The sequence below is a fragment of the Stenella coeruleoalba genome, assembly GCF_951394435.1.
Source record: "Stenella coeruleoalba genome assembly, chromosome: X".
In the NCBI taxonomy this organism is placed as follows: domain Eukaryota; kingdom Metazoa; phylum Chordata; class Mammalia; order Artiodactyla; family Delphinidae; genus Stenella; species Stenella coeruleoalba.
The window spans coordinates 11,263,299-11,285,038 of record NC_137152.1 but is presented as its reverse complement, the minus strand read 5'-3'; the positions used below and the strand labels follow the sequence as shown (position 1 = coordinate 11,285,038).

General features: G+C 46.5%; 1 protein-coding gene across 4 annotated transcripts in view; it reads left to right on the top strand.

Moving 5' to 3' along the window:
* The first annotated feature begins 235 nt into the window (after positions 1–235).
* The window catches only part of GPM6B (glycoprotein M6B), a 176,107-nt gene continuing 154,602 nt past the window's right edge, over positions 236–21,740 (top strand). For 3 of the 4 annotated variants that reach the window (XM_079909877.1, XM_079909874.1, XM_079909875.1), the window contains exon 1: positions 20,404–20,711. In XM_079909877.1, coding sequence (XP_079766003.1) covers positions 20,708–20,711 — 4 coding nt within the window. In that variant the 5' untranslated portion in view covers positions 20,404–20,707. Of the gene's footprint in view, positions 539–20,403; positions 20,712–21,740 lie in introns of those variants that run through there. The other variant, XM_079909878.1, reaches the window with a different exon arrangement.

Genomic DNA, 21,740 nt, shown 5'->3' with positions numbered 1-21,740 from the left:
AAGTGTTTATTACCAAGGACCCATTAATTCCACTTTTGGAAATCCACTCTAAAGAAATAATCTTCGATTTAGACAAAAGCTATATATGTGCACAAAGACGTTTATCACAATATTCCTTAGATTAGTGAAAAATTGCCCCAAATTGGGGAATGGTGAAATAAATCATTCCACTCTCATAAAGCCATTGAAGTAATGATGGTAAAATTGTGGTTTTCAGACTGTGATCAGTGAAAAAAAACTTTCAAAAGAATGAAGAGTGTCGGGGGCTTCCCTGGTGGCACAGTGGTTAAAAATCCGCCTGCCAATGCAGGGGACACGGGTTCGAACCCTGGTCCCAGAAGATCCCGCATGCCGCGGAGCAATTAAGCCCGTGTGCCACAACTACTGAGCCCACACGCCTAGAACCCGAGCTCCGCAACGAGAGAAGACACCACGATGAGATGCCTGTGCACTGCAACGAAGCGTAGCCAACCGCTCGACGCAACTAGAGAAAGCCCGTGCACAGCAACGAAGACCCAATGCAGCCAAAAATAAATAAGTAAGTAAATAAAATTTAAAAAAAAAAGAATGAAGAGTGTGATGTGGAGATACAATGTATGTGTGTGGAAATGTACACAGATAAAAATAGCAGTGACATTAGGGTGTTGGGAGAGCAGGTGGTTTTTTCTTTTTCCCCATTTTTCCGAAATGAGCTTTTAATACTTTTAAGCTAAAATAATTAAAAGTTTTTTAATCATTACAAGAAATAAAATGGTGCTTTTTCTTCTAGAAAAGAATTATGACTATGGTCTACTGCCTGTATCTTCTGTTGCGTGCAGATCACACGAGATCTTGTTCAAATGTGGGATCTCAGTCAACAGGTCTGGGCTGGGTCTGAGACTCTGCATTTCTAACAAGCTTGCATGTGATGCTGATGCTGGTGGTCTGTGCACCACACTTTGAGTGTCAAAGGGTCTAAGAGTTTCTTGAGAGAGACTGGCTAAAAGTCAAAACCAAAAGCAGACAAAAACACGGATTGAAGATTGTTAAAGTCAGGAAGAGGTTCCTATAAATTGGTACCACGGAGAGCCAGGTAGCCAAACTTCCCCTAGGGTTTTCTTTTCTCCCAAAGATGCTGTTATTCAAGTACATAAGCTTGAGGATATGTCAGTTTTCTATATCATTACATACCTCACCACATTTAAATTAAAAAAAATTTTGGTGAGAATACTTAGAGTGAATAGAATGGCCTTTTTTTTGTCCGTGTTAAGTGACTTGAGTTCAGTTCACATATCCCTGGAACCAATCAGTGATTCCTTCCCTTTCTACACATTGCCACTTAGCTATTGGTTTTCACAGAATAAAGCAATCAAGAGTCAGGAGCCCTTTTCTGTGAAATATACCGTACTTCATCCCTCTCTCCCAAGGGCTTTCATCAGGCAATAACTCACCTGAACTTTCTGAAGTCTGTCTCCGAAACTAAAATGTGGAGAGGCTTTTCTTCTCAGCATCCCTCAGGTTGCTCATGGCCTTTGTATGCTGCTTGTGGAATTGCCACGCTGTTCGCAGAGCGGTTGTACTAGTTTCCTATCACTACCGTAACAAAGTACCATGAATGCAGTGGCTTAAAACTACACGAGTTTATTCTCTTACAGTTTGGAGGTCAGAAGTCTAAAGTCAAGGTGCTGCGTTCCTTCTAAAGGCTTCAGGGGCGCATCCTTCCTGCCTTGTCTAAGAGCATCACTCCCACCTCTGCTTCTGTCCGCACGTCTCCTTTGTCTGACTCTGACCCTGCTGTCAACATAGTCACAGGCTCTGGGGATGAGACTGTGGACATCTTTGGGGCTGGCCATTATTCATGTTATCACAGTGGTCTATTCACAGCCCATAGCTACTTGCACCTTGTTGAGTTTTTTCCTTTCTATTAGTAGCTTTATTGACATGCAGAGTTAGCCATAGTCAAAGTTATCAACCAGAGAGTGGTGTTTTGTTGGTTCCTGTGAGTATTCCATGTCAGTTTTCTATTGCTACATAACTAATGACCATAAACTTGGTGGCTTAAAACAATGCAATTGTGTTATCTCATAGTTTCTGTACGTCAGGAGTCCAGGATCCTCTGGCCAGGATCTGACCGGCTGAAATCAAAACATTGGCAGGGCCTTCCCTGGTGGCGCAGTGGATAAGAATCCGCCTGCCGATGCAGGGGACACGGGTTCGGCCCTGGTCCGGGAAGATCCCACGTGCCGCGGAGCAACTAAGCCCGTGCGCCACAACTACCGAGCCTACACTCTAGAGCCCGCGAGCCACAACTACTGAGCCCACGTGCCGCAACTACTGAAGCCTGCGCGCCTAGAGCCCGTGCTCTGCAACAAGAGAAGCCACTGCAATGAGAAGCCCACACACCACAACGAAGAGTAGCCCCCACTCGCCGCAGCTAGAGAAAGCCCGCGTAGCTACAAAGACTCAGCATAGCCAAAAATAAATTAATTAAAAAAAAAAAAACATTGGCAGGCCTACATTCCTTTTTGGAGGCTCTGGGGAAGAACATGCTTTGAAGTTCATTCATTGGTTGTTGGCTGAATTCAGTTCTTGTGGATTTAGGACGGAGGTTCCCATTCCTCGTTGGGTGTCAGCCGGGAGCCTCTGTCTCAGCGTTGTAAGGCGGCCCACGTTCATTCTCACCTGGCCTCCACCATCTTCCAGCCAGCAATGGCAAGGTGAGTTCTTCTCAGGCCTCCAGTCTCTCCACCTTCCTTTTCTCTCACCAGCCGGAGAGAGCTCTGCTTTTTTTTCTTTTAATTTTTCTTTTATATTGGAGTATAGTTGATTAACAATGTTGTGTTAGTTTCATGTGTACAGCATCTTGTTTCAGTTATACATATACATGTATCTATTCTTGTTTGGATTCTTTTCCCGTGTATATTATTACAGAGTATTTAGTAGAGTTCCCTGCACTACACAGTAGGTCCTTATTGATTATCTATTATATATATAGTAGTGTGTACATGTCAATCCCAATCTCCCAATTTATCCCTCCCCCACCTTCCCCCTTGGTAACCATGTTTGTTTTTGAAGTCTGTGAGTCCGTTTCTGTTTTGTAAATAAGTTCATTTGTATAGATTCCACATATAAGTGATATCATATGATATTTGTCTTTCTCTGTCTGACTTACTTCACTCAGTATGATCATCTCTAGGTCCATCCATGTTGCTGCAAACGGCATTATTTCGCTCTTTTTCATGTCTGAGTAATATTCCATATTATATACATGCCTCATCTTCTTTCTCTGTTCGTCTGTTGATGGACACTTAGGATGCTTCCATGTCTTGGCTATTGTAAACAGCATTTACAGCTTATGAGAATACAGATTCATGGACCCCACCCCAGACCGGCTGAATCAGAAGCCTATGTTTTCACAAGGCCTCCAGGTGATTCTGATGTACACTACAATGTGAGAAGCACTGTTCCGATTGGAATAAAAAGGCTCCATCCATGGACCACAGCAAAGTCATCCCCTACGTGGCTTTAGTGAGAATGGCTGCCTCACACGGCCCTCATCTTGTGTCAGCTCTGTGAGTGTGGGCGAGTCATTTATGTGCCCAGTGCCCTGGTATCCTCAACCGATTTCCTCAAGTGACCGTGTAATAGGAATGATCTAACAACCCTTCCGGCTCACGGGATTGCCTGAGGAATCAACAGGACAAGCCATGTGAAGTGCCCAGACAGTGAAGCACTTATTCAACGGGACCCTCAGGGAGTGCCCTCACTCGCCTCTGGAACTGCATGGGTTAATAGGATGCGTAAGCGTAATAGGACCATAAACACTGGTGCACTGGTTGTCAGGTAACAATTACACATTGACAAGGACTTCGTTAGATATGCCTGTGGAAGGCTGAATAATGCCCCTCCCCAATATGTCCACGACCTAATCCTTGGGAAGCTATGAATGTTACCTTATATGGCAAAAGGGACTTTGCAGACGTGATTAAATTGTCTTGAGCTGGGGGATTATCCTGGATTATCCTGGTGGGCTCAATGTAATCACAAGGGTTCTTATAAAAGGGAGGCAGGAAGATGGGAGAGAGGTGACGTGATATCAGAAGCAGAGGCTGGAGTGATAGACTGACGAAGGAGGAAGGGGCCACAAGCCAAGAAATGGACAGGCAGCCATGAGAAGCCGAAACAGGCAAGGAAGTGGATTCTCTCCTGGAGCCTCTAGAATGAACGCAGCCTTGCCAGCTCCTTGACTTTATCTCAGTGAAACTGATTTCAGACTTCTAAGCTCCAGAACTGTAAGACAATAGATTTGTGTCATTTTAAGCCACTAAGCTTGTGATGATTTGTGACAGCAGCAAGAGGAAACTAGCACATGACCTTACCCAGCCTATCATTCGCAGGCATCAGATCACCGAGAGCCCCAGGCTCTGCCTCCGAAGTGTCTGATCCGTGAGGTCCAGGATGAAGCTGTGAATTTGCGTTTCTAACAAGCTCCCTGATGAGGCCCATGTTGCTAAATTCCAGGTCCGCTGTCTGAGTAGCAGGGGCTCAAGAAACTTGTTAAGATCCATATTCCCTGGCAGATAACTTCTGATTCAGGAGGTCAGGAGCCTACCCTTCCACAAGAATCCCCAGATGATTGTACCGAGTGGCTGCCAGTCTCACTCAGGCACAGACTTACCCTAAGTGGCCCTGAGAGTGGGAACTCCTTCCTGTCTAGCAGGTCAGGGGCAGAGAAAGACTTTGCGGCCCCCTTGTACGTACTAATTCATCAATTCATGGCATCACTCACTGTCCTGAGTCGGTTAACCCGAATGACCATCAGATTGGTCGCTGGGGCCACCAGGGCTTTGCCCACTGGCTACGCAGAGGAGATGTTCACGCAGAGCATGGACTGCCTCTCCTCAGGACCACTGGACACACACCATCACTTAGACTCATCCCCCAGAAAAGCAGAAAGGGCTTGGAAGAGTCCACCCGTGGCAACGCTACCGCAGGCTCCATCCCACCGACGAGCCTGAGAGGGCCGCCCAGCTCTCTCTGCAGTATTGGCCTGGTTGGCATGGAGGGAGCGTGGCAGGAGACGGGGAAACTTGCCAAGCGAAGCATGTCATCAGCCTGGACTGGTGGGAATCAGGGGAGCAAATGGAAGTAAAAAAAAAAAAAAAAATTGAGGAGGTAGAGGAATAAGAAAAGGAAAATCAGAAAAAGACAGATTGAGAACAGTCAGTGATAATGAGTAAGATGTGGGAGCAGCAATGCAGACAACTGCCATGTGGTCCGAGCCAAGGACAGGGTGGGCGTGGGAGAGCTGGTCTGTGCAGCCAGTGGCTTCTGTCAAAGCCACCAGGCTGCATCAGGGCACTCATCCCCCATCTCAAATGCCCCTTTCTACATGCAAGGACATGCCTGCTCCCTTCCCCCACTGTGAGCAGCCGTAAGCTGCTGGATGGTTTGACCTAGAAGAGAGACAAAGCTCTCCAAAAGAAAATTGAAATTAATGCTGGCTTTAGAACTTCGCTCTAGAAATAAATCGCTGCTACTTGTGATAAATGCTTAACGAAATGAGACAACCAAGAGAAACACCATTGGATGCTAACAAAAGGGAAGAGTTGTCGATATACGTGGAAGTGCGTACACTTGTACCCATCCCTACATAATCTCCATGTACACGGGGCAGAAGTGGGAGGGCGCTGTCCAGCAGGAAGGTGTCCTTGTTCCACACAAACACACCCCCACACACAAACTAAAGTGCACCAATAAACAAAGCCTTCTGAAGATGCCAGGCATAAGGAGTGAAGATGAGGCAGGATTCACCTGCGCCGGGTCCGCCCAGGGCCACTCCGGCTGCTGTGGAGATGTAGTCAGTGTTTATGGAGCACTTACGGAAAGCGAGGCTGTGCACTACGCTCTCTAAGTGCGTTAACTCACTGCATCTTCACAACAAATCTTCCAGGAGAGGCATGATTCCCCTCCCATTCTGCGGGGGAGGAAGGCCACTCAAAGTGGGTTGTCACTCATCTGAAGTCCCCGCAGCTTTAATGAACTGGATTTGTACCCAAGTCTACTTGACTTCAAACCCATGCTGTCGGCTGAATCACCAGGTCTCATCTCTCAGCTGTGCATGTTTTCACCAGCACCCCGTCACCACTTGCCCTTCTTACTAAGGTGTGACATTTAACTTCTCCAAGGAGGGAGCCGGGCTCCACTGGACCAGCAGAGAGGTGAGACAATGCAACAGGCACCAGGAAGAGGTGGGGAGATGCATCTCCAAGGACCTGGCCCCAAAGACAGACCCAGGGGAGGCAAAGAAACCGTGTGCACAGCTGCTGTGGAGGGGAAAAGGAGGCTGGCTTTTTAAAACGGCCAATCTGCTCCCACAGCAGACTCCTTAACAAAGTGGAAACCAAATGCAGAGAGAGGATTAATCGTACCTCAACAGCCCACGCCTACATATTTTTTTCCTGGCCCTTTGCTGTGGCACAGAGACATACACACTGAAAGGTCGATTAGCAAATTGGCTCCTCGATGGCATTTTGCTTGATAGGTTTAAATCACAAAACCACTGTTTTCAAATGCCAGCAGGGCAGGCAAACACAGGGAACTATGAGGGCTAATGGGCGTGCTATTCAGTTGTAAAAAAGAATGCATTGCTGTATAATTGCTTCAGAATCAGTCATTTGACTATACAAAGAAAAAAATTAACTGAGATGAAGTTCCCTTTCGGGGAGGTAATTATGATTATTCTAAAGCCATCATTATTCATTTTACATATTGGGAAATTGCTCCCCAAATGTGACCTGTTTGGAGATAAAGAGAGACTTCAATGTAATTCTGCTAAAGGATTTTGATTCTTTATCTCAAATTCAGTGGCATTTTAAGAAATCAAAGGAAATGTAACAGTTTTTAGAATTCGAATTAAGGTTTTTGATTGCCTTGTTAAAAAAAAAAGGACATTATGTAGGTGGACTGATATGCTAATATTTTAGCCTTGTGTGCGCTCTGCTTTTATTTGTGACCCACAAAGCACAAAGGGTATTTTTCAACTCCTGACTAGACAAAGAAGGGACAGACTGGAGAGAAGTCCGGTTTGGGGCAGATCTGATGGCAGAGAGAAGGCAGAATATCTACCTCCTAGTTTGTTTCTGCCTTTGACAAGGAGCAAAAATTGAAAAGAAAGAACAAAATGTAAAGCAGATACCGTTGTGAAAAGGGAAACTGAGGGTAAATTGAATGTAAAAAAGAGAAGGATACCAAGCAGCTGATTGAAATTCTCCTCCCAACCCTGCAAGGAGTGGATCGTCTTCCATTTGCAGATTGGGAAACTGAGGCTCAGCTAATAAAGGCCCAGGGTGAGGTTTGATCCCAGGTGTGTCTGCTCTTTATATTTCTTCATTCACTCATTACTTCATTCAACAAACATCAGTGAAGTATTGAGGACACAGAGAAGAGCCGGAAGAGTCCAGCTGGTCTTTAGAGCATCTGCAGGTGAGCTGGGAATGAACACCTCCTGTTCCTTTATCATGAGTCCTGATTTCGAGCCTGTCAGTTTACATCCCTGGTCTCTTCAGGGCTTTGTAGATATAATCACAGACCCTTTGGGTCACGTGAAGATGCACCAGAAGATGAAACTGGATTGAAGCAGGAGTCTCCATCTTGAATAAAGAGAGAGAGAGAGAGAGAGAGAGAGATTGACTTGACCAATCATGACAAAAACAAGAAAAATATAAGCCCGGAGGCAGTGCTTTATCTTAAACCATGTGTTTTCAAATACTTTCTGATGAGCCTCCTCAGAATTCCACAAGGTTGGGACTTCCCTGGTGGTCCAGTGGTTCAGACTCCACGCCCCCAATGCAGGGGGCCCGGGTTCGATCCCTGGTCAGGGAACTAGATCTCACATGCGTGCCACACCTAAGAGCCCACATTCCGCAAGGAAGATCCTGCACTCGGCAACGAAGATCCCGCGTGCTGCAACTAAGACCCAGCGCAGCCAAATAAATAAATAAATATTAAAAAAAAAAGAGTTCCACACAAGGTAGCATGGGCCAGTAGTATTCCTATCTGCCTCTCAAGCATGAGGAAACAGTTTCAAAGGAGTTAGGTCACTTGTTCCAAAGAAAACAGCAGGTCGCCTAGTTACAGTGTCACGCTTCTACCCGGAAGCTGATAGTGGTAGGTGGAAGAGGAAATTGCCAAGGAGTCATCATGTGCTCCAGTCAACAAGTTCTGCTTCTAATCATCCACAAGTCTTCTATGCCTGGCTGAGGTGCTCCGGCAGTCCCATTCTCAATGATCTCTTCTGCAGAAATTTGATAATGCTTACCCTGCCTACCTCTATTTCATGAATTCATTGGGGGAATATTTGGCAACATGGACAGTGCATCTACAAATGTAGAGTTACACTTAGTATGATGATCTCTAGGCCCATCCATGTTGTGCAAATGGCATTATTCTTTTTTACGCCCGAGTAGTATTCCACTGTATATATATACCACATCTTCTTTATCCATTCATCTGTGGATGGACATTTAGGTTGCTTTCATTTCTTGTAAATACAGTGCTGCAATGAATGTTGGGGTGCATTATCCTTTTGAATTATGGTTTTCTCTGGAAATATGCCCAACAGTGGGATTCCTGGGTCACATGGTAGCTCTATGTTTCATTTTTTAAGGAACTTCCATACTGTTCTCCATAGTGGCTGTATCAATTTACATTACCACCAAGAGTGCAAGAAGGTTCCCTTTTCTCCACACCCTCTCCAGCATTTATTGTTTGTAGACTTTTTGATGATGGCCATTCTGACCAGTGGGAGCTGATACCTCATTGCAGTTTTGATTTGCATTTCTCTAATAATTAGCAATGTTGACCATCTTTTCATATGCCTGTTGGTCATCTGTATATCTTCTTTGGAGAAATGTCTATTTAGCTCTTCTGCCCATTTTTTGATTGGGTTGTTTGCTTTTTGATATTGAGCTCCATGAGCTGCTTGAATATTTTGGAGATTAATCTCTTGTCAGTTGCATCGTTTGCAAATATTTTCTCCAGTTTCTATAATTAGGATCTCTGATCATTTTTAAAAGAAATGGTCATAGGGCTTCCCTGGTGGCGCAGTGGTTGAGAGTCCGCCTGCCGAGGCAGGGGACACGGGTTCGTGCCCCGGTCCGGGAGGATCCCACATGCCGCGGAGCGGCTGGGCCCGTGAGCCATGGCCGCTGAGCCTGCGCGTCCGGAGCCTGTGGTCCGCAACGAGAGAGACCACAGCAGTGAGAGGCCCGCGTACCGCAAAAAAAAAAAAAAAAAAAGAAATGGTCATAGAGAACCAGCATGTATTACGGCATGGTAGTTACTGCCCCCCCCCCCCCCCCCCCCCGCTTTCCCCGCCACTTCCAACTTCATTGCTTTCCTGGATAAAGCTTCTAGATGGGCAAGTAGGGACATGTTCCACACCGTCTTTGGATTTCAGGAAAAGCTGAAGCAGAGGGCTAGCCATTCCCAGGAGAGGAGAGAAGGAGAGCCCTGAAAACATACTGTTTGGGCTCATGAGAGGAGCAGAAACAGTTGCACTGTGGGTACCCTTGACCTTGATGTCAGTATGGCACGAGAACTGGTTCCTTCCCCCTGAGGCAGTTTGTGGTCATTGAAATATGCAGGGTCTGCATAATTGCTACTTCTCCTTCTGGGATTTTTTAAAAATAAATTTATTTATTTATTTTTTTGGCTGCGTTGAGTCTTTGTTGCTGCACGCGGGCTTTCTCTAGTTGCGGCGAGAGGGCCTACTCTTGGTTGCAGTGCACGGGCTTCCCATTGCGGTGGCTTCACTTGTTGCAGAGCACGGGCTCTAGGTGCGTGGGCTCAGTAGTTGTGGCACGTGAGCTCAGTAGTTGTGGCTCGTGGGCTCTAGAGCACAGGCTCAGTAGTTGTGGCACACGGGCTTAGTTGCTCCACGGCATGTGGGATCTTCCCAGACCAGGGCTCGAACCCGTGTCCACTGCATTGGCAGGTGGATTCTTAACCACTGTGCCACCAGGGAAGTCCTCTTTCTGGGATTTAAATGGGCCTTGTTCACATTGCATTTTGGAAATCACCTTATTAACAGATGTCTGCCCCAACTGACTCAACCTAGAACTTTGTGTGTGCAAAACTCATAATGGCCTTTTTCCACAACAGAACTTGTTATTTCCTTGTGGACAACATAGAGAAACGTGTGCTGGGTGTCAACACAATCAAGGATTACCCTGCTGGCTGAAAACAGTCATGCTCAGAGAATACTGATCAATGAGTCGAGGTCAACCTGAAGGAAGAAAGAGTGCCAGAATCAGTATTTTTATCCCCAAGATGGAGGAAATTGAGAGAGAGTGTTCACCAAAACTAGTTGGGGTAGCTAATATATTAGGTAGAAGAATCAAAACTCAGAACGATACATATAGGATGTCATAATATTTTTTATACAAAGAAGAATTTTAAAGATCCTCAGGATCAAAATTATATAAGTTCAAATGGAGAAGATATTCACTCATTTAATAAAAATTTGAGCATCTGATACGTTCTATGCATGGAGGTTAAGCGGTGGTCAAGATAAACACGGTTCCTGGCCACCTGGAGTATCCAATCTACAGGGTAAAACTGAAAATAAGAAATAAACATAATCATGACAAGATAATTTTCAGTACTAACAAAGGAGACTGAGAAGTTGCATGCAGTGAAGGAGAAAGAAAACCAGAAACGTGTGGCTTCATGGAAGCTGAGATAAGAACATGTTTCCAGGAGAATGGAGGCATCCACTGGAAGAGTGGCAATGATGTGTGTCCTTGACAAGAACAGTTTCAGCAGGATGATGGGGACACAAGGCTTATCAGAGCAGGCTTCAGACAGTGAGAAGTGAGGAAGTACAGGCAAGTATGGACGGCTCTCCCAAGAGGTCTTGCTAAGAAGGGGAGCAAAAAAATAAGGCAGTGGCTAGAACATGTGTGTGAACCAGCGGGAATGATCTGGGTCAAAGGGGGATATTGGTGATGCAGGAGAGACATTGTTGGAATAGTGTCCTGGGAAGGAGGAGATGGGACATGAGTTTTAAAGCTTTATGTTCAAGACTTTCAGACTTTAGTTAGCCGTAAGTTCAAAGTCTCCCAAGGTTCCTCAAAAAGTTTTTCATTCATTAATCAGCACATTTAATTTACTCCCGCTGTAGTCATGGCCCAACAGAGGAGAAAAATATATTCATATAATCCAGAGTAAATTGCAACTGTAGTAGGTCCTAGGAAGGGGAGGTGGATGGTGCCATGAGACTGTCATTTGGGGCATTTGACCGATTGGGGAGATCAGAGAGGGCTTCCTTGAGGAGGTGATGCTCAGCTTTTGAGCCAAATGGTGAGTGGCTGTAGCCAGGCAAAGAGGCTGCAGAAACAGCATGTGCAAAGGCCCTGCATTGGGAGGGAGGGCCTGTGAGAGCAGTGAGGCTGGAGAGGGAGAATGGGGGCATGCAGTTGGAGATTAGGGTGGGCCTAGACAGGGCCTCAGTGGCCATGTCAAGGAAGTCTTATAAACTAGATTTCTTAGAATACCACTTCATTCCCAGTAGGACAGTTATAATTTTTTAAAAATTCAATTAAATTTTAAAAAGTTTTAATGGAAAATAAGTATTGGCAAGGATGCAGAGAAATTGGAACCCTCAGACACTGGTGTCGGGAATGTCAAATGGTACGGCTGCTATGGGAGACACTATTGTGGTTCCTCAGAAAGTTAAACATGGAATTCCCACATGACCCAGCAATTCTACTTGGTATATACACCCAAAAGAATTTAAAGCAAGGACTAGAGCAGATACTTGTACACCAGTGTTTATAGCAAGATTATTCACAATAGCCAAAAGGTGGAAGCAACTCAAATGACGGATGGATGAATGGATAAACAAATTGTGGTCTATCCAGACAAGGGATATTTTTGGATATTCTATCTCTACAGTGGATATTCTATTCATACAATAGAACATTAATCAGCTATTTAAAAAAGGAATGAAATACTGGAACGTGCTACAACCTCATGCTAAGAGAAAGAAGCCAAGGTACAAAGGCCACCTACTGTATGATTCCATTTATAATGAAATGTTCAGAATAGACAAATCCCTAGAGACAGAAAGTAGATGAGTGGTTACCTAGGGGGATGGGGAGTGACTGCATAATGAGCGCAGAGTTTCCCTTTGGGCTGGAGAAAATGTTTTGGAGCTAGATAGTGATATTTGCACCACGTTGGTAATGTACTAAATACCAGTGAACTCTCCACTTTAAAATGGTTAATTTGATGTTGTGTGTATTTTACCTCAACAAACAAAATGCCTGTTACTTAGAATGTTTTCAACTCGAGAAGAAACAGTTCCAACCTAAGCAGCTGGAGATGTACATCTTACTCAGAGCCCACTACTTGAAGAGGAACTTTGCAAAACTAGAGAATGTCACCCATAGGACAACCAGGATGGCGAGAGATTTTTCAAACTTTTCTGATGCAGAACAGTGAAAGGAGCGGGACCCAACTTGGAATGAAAGGAGCCTCTCTCACGGATAGGCGATGGAGGTTGAGAGGCACACAGTAACTTGGAGTGGAAAACATTTTAACAGTCACATTTGTTGAGAAATAATAGTAGTGAGCTTCCTGTCCTGAGAAGTATTGAAATATACCTGAAGGGCTGACAGCCGCAGACAGGGCACAAGGGATTCCTGAATGTGGATGACTAGACTGACGGACTTATAAAATTCCCTTTAACTCAGAGATTCTATGACACATTTACAAGAATCAGTCGGGAGGAGAGAGAGGAAAATTCTAGCCTAAAGCAACATTATGTTTTCCAAGAGGCTACCCAAAATGTTGTTACCAGGCAAGTGGGAAGTGTGGGATGGTTCAGAGAAATCATTGTCAGCTAATGAAAATGATAGGCTAGTTAAACAATTTTGAGCTGGGTACATTGTTGCATTTTAAATTTCGTCTGCAAAAGCAAGGACATGCTATCAGATTAGCTATATTCTTTGGTGTTCGCTGATGCCACCCTGTGAACTCTGATCTTGATTCATATGTGTGGGGAGCTCAGCCACAGTCCGAAAGCAGAGTGTCCTGTGAAAGACAGAGGTGGACATAACCCAGGTTTATGGATCGAACTGCTCAGTACAAGCCAAAGGAAAACCACCTGCCTTTCGCTCTGCCTCATAAAAGGACAGAAGGGAGTGAACTGTGTATTAAAGGCAGGATCTGTTTTCAGCCAGCTTGGAAATCCAGGGCCCCCTGGGATGCTGCTATTTTCTGTTCTACCTGCATCTTCATCACGTTCAGCTGCGACTCCATAAGACACACGGCAGGGTGTAGCCGTTTCCCCCATTCTCTAAGCCACAGCTGAACTGGAGACTGATTCTGAAAGAAGGCCCCAGAATGGAGCCCTGCTGAGGTCTTGCACTTGTTCCTCGTAGCCCAGACCAGCAATCTGACAATCCAGGAACATTTTCTATGGATGGTAACGACGTGGAGGGGACGGATTTGCCGTGTACTCAGTGTGCGACCTGGGACACGTGACCTAATATCTCTAAGACCCCGTTTCTTCATCAAAGGAAAACTGAGGAAAGGTCAGGACGCCATAGGTAACCAGGAAAGTGTGAGAGGGAATCTCGGGGCCTTGCCCTGGGTGCTGAGGAAGAGGACCTCGGGAGAGGACCAGGGGCACAGAGAGCTGGGACCCCTCCGTCTGTCACCTGCAGGTGACCAGAAGACCCACTGGAAGAGTCACACAGGCTCTGTTTTCTCCCACCCTGGGGGTGATTAGCCCCTTAAAAATCAGGCAGGCAGGGCTCCCCTGGTGGCGCAGTGGTTGAGAGTCCGCCTGCTGATGCAGGGGACGCGGGTTCGTGCCCCGGTCAGGGAAGATCCCACATGCCGCGGAGCGGATGGGCCCGTGAGCCATGGCCGCTGAGCCTGCGCGTCTGGAGCCTGTGCTCCGCAACGGGAGAGGCCACAGCAGTGAGAGGCCCGCATACCGGAAAAAAAAAAAAATCAGGCAGGCAAAAATCACATCTCTTCCATCCCAAAGTTGAGTGTGGTAAAATGTAGGCGGGGAAGGCAAAGTTGAACATCTTGGAAGTGCTTTTATCTTTATCTCAGCTTTGTCTCCAAGATCTGGGCAGCTTTTCCTTGTGGGTCTTCCTCGCGGGCTGCAAAAGGTCCCCCAGCCCCGCCCCTGCTGCCCCCAGGCTGGGTGCTGAGGGTCCCTGCCTTTAGAGTGCTATGCTTTTCACTGTACTTCTGCCTGCTCTCAGGATGGCTGATCACACGTAGGGCAGTCAGAAAACCATCTAGAGTCACACTCAAGGTTCTGAGTGATCTTTAGTCTTTGGGGGCATTTGGAGTCTTAAAAGATGTGCATTTAAGCTCATTTTTTCCCTCATAAAATGATGAACTGTCCAACTACATAGGAAAGTTAATTTTTGTTAATTTCCTGTTGCTTCTTGCTACATTGGGCTACATTTGCTTACTACTCAAGGCCACCTGACCCCCATCCCTCACCAATTAGTAAATAAACATCCAAATAAAACACAGCGTAATAGAAGAACGGAAATCAGTAACGTCCCTCCACCCTCTAGCACAGATGTGGAGCCAACTGAGGGTTCCCCTGCCTGCCTAAGAGAAAATAAGGAAAAAATTTGGACCAATACTTCCAATGCCTTTTGGCACTGCAGGATCTCGGAATGCCCTCGCCTTAAAGCTGCTTTCTGGCTACCTCAGGGACCCATCAGCCTCCCCAGGGTAAAAGGCAGAGATAACAATGCTAACTTCACCAGCAACAACGTCTGCATCAATACCTACCATTTATTGAGCCTCCTTTAATCCCTACAACAACTATATGAGGTGGGGACCATGAATATACCCATTTTACACATGGGTATGTCTGGAAATAAGGTCTCAGGAGCCCAGAAATCATAGAACTAAACATCCAATGGATATAGGTGCTTTACTTAATTATATATCTATATTTATATCTATCTATAAATAATACGTAACATACCTGTGATAACAATTAAACAGAATGGTAGGGCTTGATGAAAAACAGCCTCACGGCCCTCCTCTCCAAACTGATGGCCTCGCTCCAAGAAGCAATCTCTCTTAACTCTTTCTTGTTTGAGTTCCTCTGGAGGTGCTTCCGCAATCTAGATGCAGGGAGGTGAGACAGTTTGGATACTGGTGTGGGCATTTGGGGTTGTCACTGTGATGGGGAGGGGGCGCTACTGGTATTTACTGGGTTCAGGATGGGCTGACGGGCGTGCAAGGCACAGGAGAGCCTTGTACAATGAGGACGTGTCCCCATTTCTTCATCAATTTTTTAGTGTCCTCTGGACATTTATATAGCTGAAAAATCTGCTTCTAGTTATCAGCACCTAAGAAATAAGTCCATCTGACGTATAAACACAAGATACTTTGGGGTGGTTTTAAGAAATGTAGATTTTTTTTTTCAGGACTGCAATTGCCGTGTCAATTGAGGGAAGACTGCACTTTGTTTCGCTTGAAACCTTACCAAGTTGTTCGCCATTTTGGAATGTCACGACACTGATGGCAAGACCACCCTTGGTATGTGGATGACCAATACTATACATCTCTGTAGGGCTGGCGTCTTAGCTGTCCCACTCATGGGGATTCTACAACTCAGTTGCTCATCGGATGACTTCATTCCGTCTTCCGGTTGAGTGTTTACACATCGAGAAAACACTATTCATTTTAAATTACTTTCAGTTCTTCTTTATATTATAATCGAGGTGTTGTATTGATCTTTTCTTTCATTTGGATTTCATTTGTGGAGTGCCAAAGGGGCATTATAAATGTTCGTTTATAAATGACATCAGATCTGATGGGGTTGGGAACCAATGGCTCTGATCTTGATAATGGGCTGAATTCTCTCTTTCTTGACTTATCAACTTTAGACAATACCTACTGACTCCTTGACGTGAATGACGAGGATCTACGTCAGTTACATCATCCCTCCTCACAAATCTCTATTTCTTTCTCCATCGAAGTTTGACTGTATCCTCTGATCCCCGCTTGAGCAGCTGAGGATATCAATAGTGCTGCTTTTTCATTCATATTCTCCCATGCCCCCCTTTGTGTCATCTATGCTTTCATTGGCATAGTCAAACATTGTCAAGGTTTGCTAACATTTTCATTTAGTTCTGCAAACAGAACTCAGTCTTTTTTTTTTTGCTTTGTCATAAGGTGACTATAAAAGTTGAAAACCAATTCATGGACTTCCTATTAGTTTGAGAAAGCAGCTGTCTTTCTGAGTGACAGGAGAAAAGGCTAGAAAGGCTAGAAATTATGCCTGATGTGCTGAGAAAGTAACTAGAGAAGCAAGAAGCTGAGAGGAGATTTTAAGAATCAAACGTCAAGGAAGATTCTGCCCATTAAGGAGACTTTTGCTGGAGAGACAAGCCTCATGAGTAATTATGAAACAGGAAGCAGTGATGTGCACACATGTGATTAAATGCCCCCCAGAAGATTAGGGCAGACAAAATGTGTCCTTACAGTTTGTAATTAGTTGTACTCCTAGACGAGGCATTGAGGGTCAGTAAGAGCTCAAATTGAATAAAATCAGTTGGAAATACGATTTCATTGATAGTCTAAAATTAATAGGAGACTGTCTCTACTGTGGAGTAAGATACAGCTATATACTTTTCCCCCCGATTATAAAAGTAATATTGCTCTTTGTAGAAGTCTGGGAAAACACAAAAGAGTATTAAAATATAACTAAAAACTCCATTAATCCCAGAGATAAACCCTGTCAGTATTTTGGTATATGTTAATATATTGATATATTAGTAAGGGTAGGGCCACTGCTATAACAAATAGGCCCCTGAATACATAATGGTTCAAACATCACAGCAGTTTATTTCTGGTTCACATAAGTGTCCAGGTCAGTTCTGGGCTGTCAGTGTATATTGGGGAGGAGTGAGCCTCTGCTGCACAGAGTCATTCAGTCACCCAGGCTGGCAGAGGCAATTCCATCTTCGCCTGTGGTTTTCGAAGGCACCCTGGGTGTCAATGTCACGTTTCAGCTGAGAGGAGGGGAAGGCATGTAGAAGCACATGCTCTGGAGATTCTGTGGCTAAGGCCTGGAAGTGGTGGACATCACTTCTGACTTCACTGGCTAGAACTCAATCACTTAGCACCTAACTGCTAAGAAGTCTGGGAAATGTAGTCCAGCTGTGTGGCCAGATAGATGATAGATGTTTGGTGAATAAGTAGTAATCTCTACCCTAGTGTATTTTCTTTCAGTCTTTTCCAGTACATATATATATATGTACATATGAATATGACTAGGATTATATTGCACATTCAGCTTTTTACTCTGCTTTAAAAATAATAAAACAGGGCTTCCCTGGTGGCGCAGAGGTTGAGAGTCCGCCTGCCGATGCAGAGGACACGGGTTCGTGCCCGGTCCGGGAAGATCCCACATGCCGCGGAGTGGCTGGGCCCGTGAACGATGGCCGCTGAGCCTGCGCGTCCGGAGCCTGTGCTCCACAATGGGAGAGGCCACAACAGTGAGAGGCCCACATACCACAAAAAAAAAAATAATAATAATAATAATAATAATAATAAAACAATCTCGAGCACTTTCCCACATAATTCTTTGCAAACATGGCTGCATGATATCTGATCATATAGAAACAGCAGGGTTTCTCAACCTCAGCACTATTTTTTTTTTAATTTTTTTATTGGAGTAGAGCTGATTTACAATGTTGTGTTAGCTTCTGCTGTACAGCAAAGTGAATCAGTTATACATATATCCACTCTAGTTTATTTTATTATTTATTTATTTGGCTGCACCAGGTCTTAGTTCTTTAGTTGCGGCATGCGGGATCTAGTTCCCTGACCAGGGATGGAAACTGGGCCCCCTGCATTGGGAGCATGGTGTCTTAACCACTGGAGCACCAGGGAAGCCCCTATCCACTCTTTTTTAGATTCTTTTCCCATATAGGACATTACAGAGTATTGAGTAGAGTTCCCTGTGCTATGCAGTAGGTCCTTATTATTTATTTATTTTATATACAGTAGTGGGTATATGTCACTGTTTTCTGACATTTGGGGCTGGATCGTTCTTTGTTGTGGCGAGGGCTGTCCTGAGCATGGTAGGGTGTTTAGCGGCATCCGTGACCAACACTGACCACATGCCAGTAGCACCCCCTCCCCAGGTGTAACAACTAAAACTGTCTCCAGACATTGCTAAGTATCTCCAGGGGGGGCAAAGTCATGCACAGCTGAGAACCAGGGAGCTAGATCAATGATAATTTATGCAACGGCGTACCTTCTATCGAACAGTTGTTGCTTCCTTTCTTGTTTTTATTGTTTGATCTATTACATCTTGCTCTGTGCTAAACATCTTTTTACCTTAATTTTGACTGAAACAGTCATTATTTACTCAGGAGAGAGTCCCAGAAGCAGATTATTAGGCCAGAGGCTATGAATATTTTTAAGTCTGTTGATACATCCTGCCAAATATCTTTTCAGAAAGGCTCTACCAATTTACTCGTCCACTTGCAACGTAGTCTTGCTTTAATTTTTAAAGGTTTTAGTTATATGAGAAAAATTGGTTATTATTTTAAAATAGCACTTCTTAGACTGATAGTCAAATATGTACATTAGCTCTCTTCTGCACCAGGTCAGTAGTAGCCTTGCTAATTTCCCAACTGCTGTTTTGTTTTTCTTAAGGGTTTTAGGGACAACTGCTTGTTGAAACCGGTCCATGACATTTCCAAAGTGAGTAAAAGTTTCTATTAAAATGTGGCTTTCCTTTGACAGTGTGTACACAATGGCTATAACTTGGTTTTCAATCACAGTATCCCATTGTGACTGGCTCCAGTATTTGGACAGCTGTTATTTCTTTTCTTTGGTTAAAAAAAAAAAATTCAAGACTTCTAGGGAATGACGGAAAGTGGACCAAAGGGTTTACTTTCATCTCAGTGCACACAATCTTAGAGTTCTTGCTTCCAGAGTGGCTGAGGGAGGTCATATCTTGCCAAAAGACTATTTCAGATTGTGCGCCCAAGTCCCGTTCTGTTGTTTTCACTGTCTCCTAGGAGCCTCCCAAGATGTAGGAACGAACCAAACCGAACGCTGTTCCCTAAACCAGGACTTAAATGAACTCCTCGTGGCCGTCACCCTCTTGCAGGTGATCCCAGTTATTGTCAACTGCAGTTGGATTCCTGCATGCAGGTGCTTTCAGGCCTCTTTCAAATGGATTACTTTTCTGTAACAGGAGGACAAAAAGTTAAACCTGTGAGCTCCCTGCTGTTTTATTACTGCATGAAGATTGGTTAGGAATGAGTGTTCCCCGTGGGATTGTGAAAATGAGCCAGTGATCTGCCTAGCACAAATCTCTGTCCTTTACTGCAAAATATTATTAGGATTTCTAGAGCTTTGCCTTGATAAAATCTTTCCTAATCCAATAAATTTCATTAGATGAAATGTTTGCCTGCTGCACCCTTTCTCAGTCCTAAAGCCTCCTTCTTCTGGCTTAAATGTCCCTGAAGTGTACTATCTACTGTTACTGTTTATGTAACTCTCTGTTCAAGTAACACTATGTATTTTCAGAACAATGAAAAAGCACAACATAAACTATGGGGGGGGGGAGGTTGGGCTCAGAAATGTCTCAGAAAAGCATTAACCAGAGTAAAACTGCAGGGATCTCACAGCTTTGCTAATACCTTTGGAGACAGGAAAATTCTTGTCTAAGGAGACAGAAGAAATTTAAGACCTGGACACTGTTAAACCATTAATTCACTTACAGGCTCAAGCAGGAGGCCTCAGCCGCAGGAGAAGGGGTGCCTTGGCCGGGTCTGCAGAGTCTCCCGGAGCCTGCCAGGGGTGGGCTTCCAGGGATCAAGCAGGCGGATTACGGACACCACCAAATCTGTCACCACCCCAGATGGGAGAGTGCCGTCTGTGCCCTTCTAAGCCATTTGTTACCCACAAGTCAGTGTTGACGACCTTGGCCGCACATTGGAATCACCTGGGCACCTTCTGGGGCACGAATGCCTCGATCCCGCCCGCTGAGGCCCAGATGAAATCGGGTTTCAAAAGCTCCCCAGCTGATTCTAATGTACAACCAGGGTGGAGACCCACCGAATTAAGTAGCCCCCGCGTGAACAAAAGGTTCCGGGACTGTGGGTTGGGTCAAGGCTGCTCAAACACAGGGAGTCCTTGGAGCAGTGCCTCCGGCCTCGGTTTCTTTATCTGCACAATGGGTGATGACTAGGACGGCAAAGGCCCCTCCAGCTGTAATAGTTCTCTTCTGGGACGCGGATCGGCGCCTCCGAGATCCTGGCAGCCCGCTCCCCTCTCTCCCCATCCCCCCGCTGGCTTTTCCGGTTTCCGCGCCCCTTGGCCCTCGCTCGGGGGTCCCAGAGGAAGCCGCAAGCTTCGCCGCCGCCTCGGCGCGCGCGCTGCCCGGTTGGGGCCCCGGCTGCGGGCGCACAAAGCCCCCGGCGCTGACGTCAGGGCCCCTCTCGGCGCGGCCGGCCCCCAGTGCAGGCGGAGCTGCGCCGCGCTCCCACCCCGGCCCGGAGCGAGGACCAGCAGCCAGCCCGGCAGCCCAGCGCAGCCCGCCCGCCCGCGCACGTGCCCGCCGGACCTGCAAACTTGTGCCACCGGCTCTGCCCGTCCCCGGGGAGCCCGAGCGCCCGCAGCCCGCGCCTCCCGCCCGTCTCCAGCCATGGGTAAGCCAACGCGCTGGCCCCGCGCCACCGCCACTAACACGGCCACGGCCTCGCGCCCCCGCCCCCGCTCAGGTGGGGGCCTCCTGCGGGCACCTCCGCGACCCGGCCCGGGTGGGAGGGTGGGGTGCGGAGGTGGGAGGGGCGCGGCGCAGGTGTCCCGAACGCCCAGGTGCGCGTCCCCGCCCTATCTCGGGGGCGTCCCCACCCCGGCGGCGCTCGGCTGCGCCCGAGGGCGTGCGGCTCGCGGGAGAGGAAGAGAGGGAACCCCGGGAGGGGGAGCCCAGGGCGCGGACGGAGCGTCCCGGGCTGCGGCTCCGGTTTTATTTTCAGGGGGTGGGAGAGAGTAGCTTCTTGCCCTTTTCCCGGGACGCCCTCCTGTCGTCCGAGCTCCGAGTCCGATCCGGTCCCACCGTGCCGGGGTCCTGTTCGCCTTAAACCCACCTGAAGCCAACGCCCAGTTCCCCAACCCTGGGGTCTTCCGAGAGCTCGTTTGGGAACCATGACCCTTGAGACCAGGAAGGTGGGAGGGAGAGGGACAGGATGGGACTGAGGGTGAGCCTCTTTGTCTCCCGTTTCCACTATCAAAATAATGACCTGGGAGCAGGTGGAGACGATGTGCCCCGCGGGTTTCGATGCAGTTGGGGGATCGACTACTCAGGGTGAAAAAGCCGAGCGCTGGGGGTTGAAAACCTCCCACCTGGCCCGGGGCAGATAACAGGCGGCTGTAGGATTCTGTCTGTCACCTCCTGATACCCCCGAAATCCTGCTGTCAGCAACATGTCGTTAAATGGGGACGCTGTATCGCTCGGAAAACTCGTAAAGAGTGCGTTGGAAATCAAGCTTTTTCCGCTGCACCCCTGGAAATGTGCCTGGGAAAGGGTTTTCTTTCCCTGCTCTGTTATCCTTCTCTAGTGGCAGACAGACTCCAGCCACAAGCGCCACAAAAGCTACAAGGCTCAGGAGCCCCTCGGAAGTATTCCTAATGAGGGAGTCAGTGCGTTTAACCATTGCGGCCCCTGGGGAGGGCTC